The 10,336-nt window shown below is 38.9% G+C and overlaps 2 protein-coding genes across 2 annotated transcripts; both read left to right on the plus strand.

Annotated features, from left to right (window-relative positions):
* The first annotated feature begins 480 nt into the window (after positions 1-480).
* Positions 481-6,420, plus strand: mvda (mevalonate (diphospho) decarboxylase a). The gene is made up of 10 exons (XM_069693601.1): positions 481-930; positions 1,143-1,213; positions 1,752-1,866; positions 1,978-2,124; positions 2,454-2,653; positions 2,827-2,901; positions 3,048-3,266; positions 3,932-4,047; positions 4,881-4,989; positions 5,735-6,420. The coding sequence occupies exons 1-10, from the start codon at positions 855-857 to the stop codon at positions 5,813-5,815; spliced, it is 1,209 nt and encodes a 402-aa protein (XP_069549702.1). The 5' UTR covers positions 481-854; the 3' UTR covers positions 5,816-6,420.
* Positions 6,421-6,815: 395 nt separating this feature from the next.
* Positions 6,816-9,500, plus strand: cyba (cytochrome b-245, alpha polypeptide). Its single transcript, XM_069693602.1, has 6 exons — positions 6,816-6,971; positions 7,206-7,275; positions 7,668-7,742; positions 7,862-7,945; positions 8,088-8,169; positions 8,565-9,500. Exons 1-6 carry the CDS (start codon positions 6,914-6,916, stop codon positions 8,754-8,756), a joined length of 561 nt encoding a protein of 186 aa, XP_069549703.1. The 5' UTR covers positions 6,816-6,913; the 3' UTR covers positions 8,757-9,500.
* Positions 9,501-10,336: the final 836 nt, after the last annotated feature.

Here is a 10,336-nt window from a genome sequence, read left to right on the forward strand (position 1 = left end):
AGGATGAAAGTATTTCATCCTTTACAAGTATTTGAAAGTATTTCTTTACAAGTTAAGGTTTTGCATTTTTCAAATTTAATTAAGAGTATTTAAATATCCTCAGCATGTACCCAAAGTAACAAAGTCGAAGAGTTCCTTTTACGGACAGATTTGCCCCATCAATGGTAAACTCTAGGATTATTAATAATAATGTATAAAGCAGCATTTCAATGTTGTTATTGGTCACAGTGGACCTCATTTTAACATTCATTTTGATAGTTTACTCTATATTTAATGAGATTACTTAATGTTTTGTGTGTAAGTATTGAACAGATTAACGTAGCAGAGCAAAGAGAACAGTTTCCCTCTGAAATGTAGAAATACTCAAGTACAATTGCCTCAAAATTGTTCAATGCAAGTCCTACTTTATCTTTCTGCAGCTTTTGATATAGGCCTACAGTTATTTATAGTAAATCAGGTTTTTTATATATACATTACAGTTATCATTTACTTTGCAGAGGCTGTTATATCGTTTTTATACTCCATATAAATAGACTTGAATGAACCCCGCTTCTGGTGAAACTAACTAAACCTAACAAAGTGTGCGGGTTGGTCTCCGTCCTTGCCCGATTTTCGCACGACCGTGGTCAGATGATCTCTGATTGGCTTTGCAGACTTTAGCTCGGCTGTGATTGGTGGCGGGATGAGCCACATGTTCACTATCAGCCAATGAGATGAGCCCGCAAGGAAACACTACTGTAACGTTGATTTAGCCACATTGTGTGTGCTAAACACGAGCAGAGTCTGGTACAGTGTGTTTTAGAGTATTCAGGCCGGTTCATCTTTAACACAAACATCGGTTTAAATACAGAGCAATGCCGGAGGGCAGTATGGACAAGCCGAATATAGTTACGTGCACCGCTCCCGTGAATATAGCTGTCATTAAATACTGTAAGTATCGCCTCGACCTCTTTTTAAGTTAGCTCACTTATCGGGTTTGTAGCAAAGAAGACGAACCCCTGTCTCATAGATAATACTTAATTAAAGTCTCCTTCAATACTGGTCGTTAAAGGGATGAATAACTGCTGAGTATATTTATATTATTTCATTGTATCATTCTGATAACTCTGTTGTGCACTACTTAAAACTTACCTACTTTTCAGGGGGGAAGAGAAATGAAGAATTGATTCTACCTATTAACTCATCTCTGAGCGTCACATTGCATCAAGACCAGGTATTTCTGTCAACCATATTCTCATCAGGTTGTGATCTTAATGTCTGAAGGTAAAACAGTCATCTTTCTCAATGTCCCTTTCGATGAGGTCTCCGGTCCTGGCCAGAACTACTACTGCTGTGTTTTCCTGATATATAAAAACTCCGTAAATCAAAGTGTAAAAAGAGGCAAATGAAATGAATTGGCATGGTTGTTGTTTTTGACTGTTCTTGTCATATTGGATGGCCAGTCTTGAAATATTTATACCCACTTGTGCTATTTCATGCAGTCCTGTAAAACGATGCAATAGACATTTGTGTGACATGGTTTCTACATGAGGAGGATTTGAACAATGTCACTAAAACATTGCAAGATATCTTGAATACATGATTCTGATTATAGACCCAAAATTTACCGGGCCTTTAAATGGCATGTGGACAAGGGGTCACGTAAATGGTGGCATTTGACATGCACATATTTAAAGGCTTAATATCTAACAATGTATTGGTGACGAGTACAGTCTGATATAAATCTGCCATGTGTTACTTCTTCTGTTCAGCTGAAAACGACCACAACAATTGCAACCAGCAGATCATTTCAGCAGGATCGAATATGGCTCAATGGCAAAGAGGAGGACATAAGACATCCAAGACTGCAGTCCTGTCTGAGAGAGAGTGAGTCCTGTCTGTTTTCATTTTCCAATTAAAACCAATCAGAGGACAGAAATGGTGAGTTAGAGGGATTGCAGGCCACCGTGTAATTTTTTTCGTGTGTTCTTTGTTTAGTTCGACGTTTAGCACGAAAGAGGCATAATGATGGAGAACTTATATTGGACTCAACTGGTTTGTCATGCAAAGTCCACATTTGCTCTGTCAACAACTTCCCCACTGCTGCTGGACTTGCCTCTTCAGCAGCCGGATTTGCTTGTCTAGGTGAGTGTGTGTGTGTGTGTGTGTGTGTGTGTGTGTGTGTGTGTGTGTGCTATGTTTTCAATTCATGCCTTAAAACACATCAATGATACCAGAGTACTAATTGAAAGCCTGACCACGTTTCAGTATAATAAGAAAAGTTTAAATGTTGTATGTGTTTATCAATTCTTCAATATAAACGGCAATGTCAATTTTAGGTTTCTTTTAATTATACGGAGACATTTTGTTGTATAAAGAAATCAAATTATTATAATTTCTTGCCCTTTGTATCTCATACATTTGATAATTGTCATCTTTTTGCCCTTACAAATTTGTTGTACCCCGTGTTGCAGTTTACACCCTGGCTCGGGTGTTTGGAGTTGAAGAAGAGTTGTCTTGCATTGCTCGCCAGGGCTCAGGCAGCGCATGCCGGAGCATGTCTGGGGGTTTTGTCCAGTGGATCATGGGAAACAAAGACGATGGAAAGGACAGTCTTGCCCAGCAGGTGGAGCCAGAGAGTCATTGGCCCGAGCTCAGAATCCTTGTACTGGTGGTAGGTTTAACTGTGTGAAGGGGAGTGAGACTGAGTGTGACAAAAAGTGAGAATTAGGTCTGTAATGTGCTGGCATATTTGTGCATGGAGAGAATGTGTCTTTACTAGAGCAATAAACAAACACTTTCTTTGAAAGCTGTTAAAACTTTAATCAGCTGTGATTTTTGTCGCAGGCCAGTGCTGAGCGGAAGCCAGTCGGCAGCACCTCTGGGATGCAAACCAGTGTACAAACAAGCTGTCTACTAAAGGTACTTTGTTCATCTTCTGCTGTGCATTTCAATATATTAACATAACTGTCAATGCTGTTAGGAGTGATGATTACATTTAAACCCAAATGTTTTATATTCTCAAGAGATTTAAGTCCCATGATATTTGTGTGTGTGTGTGTGTGTAGCATCGAGCTGAGTCTGTCGTCCCAGGCCGGATGGTAGAGATGATTGAGGCAGTGCAAAGAAAGGACTTCCCTGCATTTGCTGAACTAACCATGAAGGACAGTAACCAGTTCCATGCGACGTGCCTCGACACATACCCCCCCATCTTCTACCTCAATAGTGTGTCCCAGCAGGTCATCAACTTGGTGCATCGTTACAACAGGCATTACGGGGAGACAAGGGTGAGCAACTTTACAGCTCTGTTCCTGAGAAAGCAGAGAAAATATCTGTGTCGTCCAGCTCTTGGACTAATATGTTAACCCAGTGTTCCATTCATTCATTTGGTGTTACTTTACCCTTTTTAAATACTAGGTATTGCATTTCTGCGTATGATAATGCCAGTCTGACAATGAAAAGAAGCAAAGTACAATTTCATTTTCTAATGGATTCAAATAATTAAATGCATGAAAGTAGTAATAAATATATGGCTGCTCTAAAAGGTACAAAACTGAAAAATAGTTGGCAGTCAGGTCAGTTATACATCACACTATTTTAAATTAATGGGGCTAACATGCAAACTACAAAGGTACTTCAAGAGTTCTTCAGATAATTTGTCTGTTGGTGTTTCATTCTAATAATAGCTTACTTTGTACTGTATGTATACGCCTTGCTTAGGTATCATTGCTATTGACACACACACACACACACACACACACACACACACACACACACACACACACACACACACACACACACACACCCTTTTGTCATGAATTAGCCTTAATTCACGCAGCTGCATTTCCGAGATGGTGTAATGAAGATGTGAAACTTGTGAGGTGTTTTTTAAACTGGGGAACACGAAACTCCCTCTTTTTATGACGGTCACACTCTGTTTGTTTCCTTGTAGGTGGGCTACACTTTTGATGCAGGGCCCAATGCTGTGATCTTCACTCTACAGCAGCATGTTCCTGAGTTTGTGCGGGTGGTTCAGCACTTCTTCCCTCCGGAAACCAACGGAGAAGAGTGAGCTAAAAGACTGACTCAAATTTACTGCTTAGTCCTCTAAAGACACTGTTGCAATACAAACTAATTATTCTGTCTGAAATATATAATTAAGAAATATAGTTAACATACAGTACAGTGGATTCTTTCCCTAAATTTATTTGAATAAAATAAAACTTTTTGCCCATAAGCTTACACTTAGTGAAACATTTGAAAACTATGATTGAAACTGTTTGGAAATTATTAAAAATTCCAAACTGACATCTTTCATTTACAAACATGTTCAGACGCTTTGCTGTGGCCCTCCAAATCGTGCTCAGGTGCATCCTGTTTGCTTTTATTATACTTCAGATGTGTCAAGAACATGTCAGGGTAGAAATCAAGTCATGAAGTCCAAACAAATCCCTGTAGATCTTGGTCATAAAGTTGTAGCTAAAACAAACAAACAAAAAACAGACAAAAAGAAGCATCTTTAAAGCGTGGATAGTTCCCAGGACTACAGTGGACTCAATGGATAAGAAGTTTTGAATCACCAGGAGTCTTCTGAATGTTGGCCATTGGGCTAAATTGAGTGGTCAAACAAGAAGGGGCATTGCCAGTTCACCTTTCAGCATGACACTGACCAAAAACATACAGCCAAGACAACACTGGACTGAGTTCAGTATCATCTCTAACTGTTGTTGAGTGTCCCAGTCAAAGTCCAGACTTCACTGTATATAAATACAACATTACAGCAAGATAGATGGTGCTTTTAGACTCCGTTTAAACTGTTAAACTACATTGCTCCTTATCAAGGTGGGTTTTCTTTCAGCCACTTTGAAATGTGTCATTGAGTGTTTTTTCCTTCTCTGCAGCTTCATTAAGGGTCTTCCTGTTAACCGTGCTGCTTTTTCTGAGGAGCTGAAACAGGCTATCGGTCTGGAGCCCATGCCAAAGGGAATAAACTACATCATTAGTACCAAGGTATACACATACTCTCAGAAGTAATCATTGTAACTCCGTTCTTTTATCAGTTTACTATAAACAGAAACTGAAAATCAAAGGTTTTTGTTTTGGATATAAATGTCTTCATGTGTCTATCATACGGCTGAACAATGTACAGTAGAAATACAGTGTGCGATATGTTAGGTGTCAGATTGAAGTACAAATTTAGATCTATCTCCACATTTCCTTTTGACATGCTTTTACGTAACATTGTGTTGCATGACTTTAGTTGATTGTGGCAGCACACATCCTGTTATAGTGTACTTCCTCTGCCTTAGTTATGGAACGACCTGCCAGCGGTGATCAGGGACGCCGACAGTTTTCTTTTAAGTCACCCTTAAAAACACAGTATTTTAGACTTGCCTTTTGTTGACTGCATTTTATTTGATTGATTGACTGTTTGTTTTTTGTGTTTTACTTCTGTTGTATTTTATCATTGTATTTTATACTGTTGCATTTTGTGTTTTAAATGTAAAGCGCTTTGTAACTTGTTTTTGAAAAGCGCTATAGAAATAAAGTTATTATTATTAATAATATTATTATTACTGAAAGAACACTAGAGAGCCAATCCAGTCTTTGACCTTTGAATGTTTTTATTTTATATGTTTATATTTCTTTAGGAAAAGCATTTAAATCAGATGCCTGTATCAATGTTAACATACAGCCACACAGACGATGAGTTTGTTCTTTAATATAAGTGACATTATCATTTATTTTTTTTCAGGCTGGACCGGGCCCTTGTGTCGTAGAGGACCCCGCTCAGCATCTGCTTTCATCTGATGGGTTGCCCAAGAAAACTGTGTGACGCTCCGCAGCCCGGAGGAGATGAGTTCTACTGACCAATGAAAACTTAGGCAGAGATCAAATTCACATTAGTCACATGTAATCAAGGGTTTGTTTTGAACAAATCACAGCAATATCAGGCACCTTCCTACATTTCTCTGTATCTACAGGTAGATACTCTTTTACAGGTGTTTTTTTTGTTTTTTTATTGTGTTCAGCTGTAGATTCTCATGCTTGATTCTCAGGTAGTAAATAAATGGATACTCTGCACTAATCCATAAATAGTTTACCACTGCAGCTGACCTGTTATTCTCTAACCTGTGTGAGAAAATTATTGTGTACAGAGGGCTTTGAGTGTGTGTACTGTGTGTATTCATGTGTTTAAGGAGACTGTTGTGATTATGGTCACTGTTGGTTTCCATCTTGTTAAACACCCTTTCAGATCTACTGGTACTTTAGATATGTCAGTTATATAGTGTAAATTAAAATGAAATATATTTTAATCAAAATAATTGTTTCTTGTTTGTCTTTTGTCACTTCATTATCATATTCAAGTTTGCTTGTGCTTTTTTGTTATCAGCAAAAAATATGGAGAGTATGAAGCTAAAATCGGATTTTCTGTTGAATATGCCAAAATAACGATTTTTAAAAGCAGAAGTAATCGGAATAACTGAAATACCGTAAGAAGCATAGCAAGTGTGTTTTATATATATTAAAAAAATATATCATCTATGAAAACCAAAATCATCAATAAACGGGGGGAAAAAAAATCGTATCTTTGTTCACCTTCCTAATGGCCGCCTGCAGACAGACAGCATTAAGCTCCTCGGCTTGCGTATAAGATTAAATTGAGGGACTGCTCCCGCCTCGTTTGTTCGTCTACCTGTCTGGCAGGTGGAATTTGTTGGCCCATCCTCTGCCGCGGGTGTCCCGCATTTTTCGGAAATGACGACTGCAAAATGGGGACTGGCTAGCGTAAGCCCGGCCTCCCTGCCTACAGACACACATACACACACATCACACCTCGTAAATACATTTTGTTCCTTGTAGACGCCACTTAAGTCGTAGACGCCGTCGTGAGAGTTTCGGCTGACTGCAGAGGGCTGATAAGGTGAACAGGATGGGGAAAATAGAGTGGGCGATGTGGGCCAATGAGCAGGCTCTGGCTGCAGGCCTCAGTGAGTATCAAAACTTTTACTGACTACTGGTATTTACTGAGTTTATTATACATAAATGTCTAATTAATTACATCAGCGGGTTAATTTAAATATAATATTTTCAGAAGGAATTACACTTGTAGCCAGTTTGTTAAAAAAGAAAAAAGGCTTACATCTGTGTGGAGTCATAACATAAATAGTTTTTTTTTTCAAGTATTTTATTTTTAATTTTACCTTCCTGCTTCCTTCTTTCAGTTCTCCTCACAGGAGGTGTTGTGGGTGTGAGTGGACAATTCAGAGGCTGGCAGTTTGCTGCTTATGCAGTGTATCCTTTATACTTTGTATAAACCAAAACTTATTTAATTAAACAAGTTTAATCTAATGAGGTGAGGCAGAGGTGGTTTCTGTTTCAAAATGAACCAATGCTTATTCTCATGTAGCCTTTATATTACAGTCTTACTTACACTAGCTTGCTGTAGAAGAATTAATACAAATCATAAGCTTAAAATCACTGATGTGATTTATGTGAGTAAAATGTGATGAAGTGAATTGGAGCCACTACTGGTATAGTGTACATGTATTAACAGCATTTTTAACAATAGTTTTATATGTACATGAAGTTGAAATACTTCTGGTACGCATAATAAATAAAGCATTAAAATAAATTACACATCACATTTACATTTATGTAATGAAACAGCCTTGACAGATAACTAGTGCTGCTGGGGCGTTTGTGTGTCTACTTGAGTATCCCCGGAGCAAGAGGGCCAAGGGCACAAGTGTGGCGAGACCGTAAGTGATGCTGTGTAATTTAACGCTCTTGCTACATATGAGCTGTATTTTTATAGACAAGTTTTGTGATGGTCGTCTGTAAAGCTCCTTGTTTGCTGCTGTGTCTTGTTTTCTCTCAGGGGCCAGTACTGCTTCGCAGTGTGTGTAAAAGCATTTGGACCATTCACGCGGAACTACTATGTCAGGGCCTTTTTACTTGCTGCGTGAGTTCATTGTCTCAGCCACTTTCCTTTCCTGGACCGCATTCCTCTTCGTCATACCTCTAACTCACATTCAGTCACTCTAACAAAAGACATAACTTCTCATATTTTTTCCTCAAATTCCCTTTGTTTTTCTCTTTCTCAGACTCTGTGTACCCGGAGGGTTCATGCTCGCTACTGTCCTCGGATGTGTCTGCCTTGGTATTGCCAGCCTCATCTACTTCGTAGTAAGTTGGTTTCTTGGATCATATTAAAGTTAATTTAAATATTGTCAACTTTGATAAAGCTGTTTACTGAAGAGGGAAGAAACCAGTTGAGAGAAACAAGGAAATAGTAACAAGGAAGAGATTGTTTCATTACTGGCACTTCTGTTGTGAAATCTGACCAGTTCGGGTGTGACTTAATTCTTCAACAGCTAAAAATATAGAAAGCAAAGTCATGGAGCTTTCCAGGCTGCACTATTTCAATCATTATTTCATACAACTGTGAGTGTACCAGAAAAGTGCCACTGTTATCATTGTATTATTATTGTTTTTCAGATTTGAACAATTAGTTTCAGCCATGCTTAATCTAATCTTACATTAGCCGACCATTATTGACTTGTCGTCTTCTTGCTCACTAGGCAGCTATCCGAGGTGAACACTGGGAGCCCATTCTTCCACGGGAGGAGCCCCCGAAGCCAGTTGGAGAGAGTATCAAGAAACCTCCTCAGAATCCACCTCCGAGACCTCCCCCTGAGATGCGCAGGAAACAAGTGAATGATCTGGAGGGAGCAGCCTATGATAACCCCATACCTGTTACTGCCGATGAATAACCTGTCCAGTGGTCCATCCTTAGTATCCCTTTCCCTCAAAACCAGACACAGCGGCTTCACCAGACTCTGTGATATCTGGATGAACAGTTTAGTAAAAGTTTGGGACTAGACAATATATTTGGTACACACCTTCTTACCTCAACTTGCAGAAAAATGCCAGAAATGCTAGAGGAATGCTCGAGAATTCGAAGAAGAAAGGGTGAAGTGAATGTCGTATTTTGTTTTTAAATTATTAGAAACGCACCTCAGAAGATAAATGTAGAGGCTATAGCAGCGAACTGGCAACCACAGACATACAGTATATTGTCAATTTAGAGGGCTGTTGAAACGCAGGTGTTTACTGCTCTGATAAAAGTTCAAAGCAATACCCGTTTCCGTTCCAACTACCATTTATTTTAAGTTGTTTTGCATCCAAAGCATTGTGTAACCATGCATAGACCTTACATAATGTTTGATGTACTTACATTGTGTCCTAACCCCTGTGTATGTGTGTATTTATTGAAGGCAACTCATCACAATATGATGGCTGTATCAAGCTGATATTTGCCATTTTTACATTTTTTTCTGTCTGTATTTTTGATGTCTTGTAAATGAATTGCTTGAATCCTGTCAATTATCTGTGTTAGGTTTATGCTCTCATGTTGTATCTTACAAATTTCCACAGAAAAATTATTTTAAGAAGTTACATTTGCAACTTCTCTGTTTCGCAAACAACTGAATTTCAATACATGAGAATTTCCCTTTCTCAGTCTCAAGTATTGTTTTTTTCTACACATTTTTGTCACAATGCCATCCATTGTTGGCTTAAGATGGAAAGAAATCTAAGATTTAGTTGGCTTAGGTGCTTGTTGTCAGACAGGTTTTGCATGTTGGTGTTATGTCTTATCTCAAGTCTCAAGGCTTTTTATTGTTGATCACAGTTGACCTTTTAAGCAGCTGACGTCTGTGTGGAGACACAGAGGTACTTCCTCATTTCAGTTTGTCAGTTAAGGTTAGGTTAGGTAGTTACTTAATTAATCCCCGAGGGGAATTTTTTTCCGCTACAGCAGCATACAGAAGCAATAAGATAATAATAGAATAATAGAAAAGCAATAAAATAGCAGTAAAATAGCAGTAAAAAATATAAAATATAAAATGCACAGTATATACAGTACAGTATATATCTATATATATTATATACAAACCACCAACCAAGAAACACAGTCAACAATGTTATTGTTATGTGATGTATTTTGCCAGAGGTGAGTTATTGTACAGTCTTATTGCGGTCGGCAGGAATGATCTCCTGTATCTGTCCTTGTGACAGCGGAGCTGGAGGAACCTTTTGGAGAAAGTGCTCCACTGTCCCTGCAGCAGGTGGTGGAGAGGGTGGACAGGATTATCCAATATGGATAATAGTTTGTTCAGCGTCCTCCTCTCCACCACCTTTTCCAGACTATCCAGTTTGTAGCCGATGATGGAGCCGGCCTTCTTAACCAGTTTGTTAAGTCTGTTGGTGTCGCCGGCTCCAATGCTGCTCCCCCAGCAGACCCCAGCGAAGTACGGTTCACTGGCCACAACAGACTGGTAGAACATCCCCA

This window comes from Brachyistius frenatus, unplaced genomic scaffold (assembly GCF_029030835.1).
Source record: "Brachyistius frenatus isolate BFR_SWC_R1_liver_20210118 unplaced genomic scaffold, ASM2903083v1 Contig_15, whole genome shotgun sequence".
In the NCBI taxonomy this organism is placed as follows: Eukaryota; Metazoa; Chordata; class Actinopteri; family Embiotocidae; genus Brachyistius; species Brachyistius frenatus.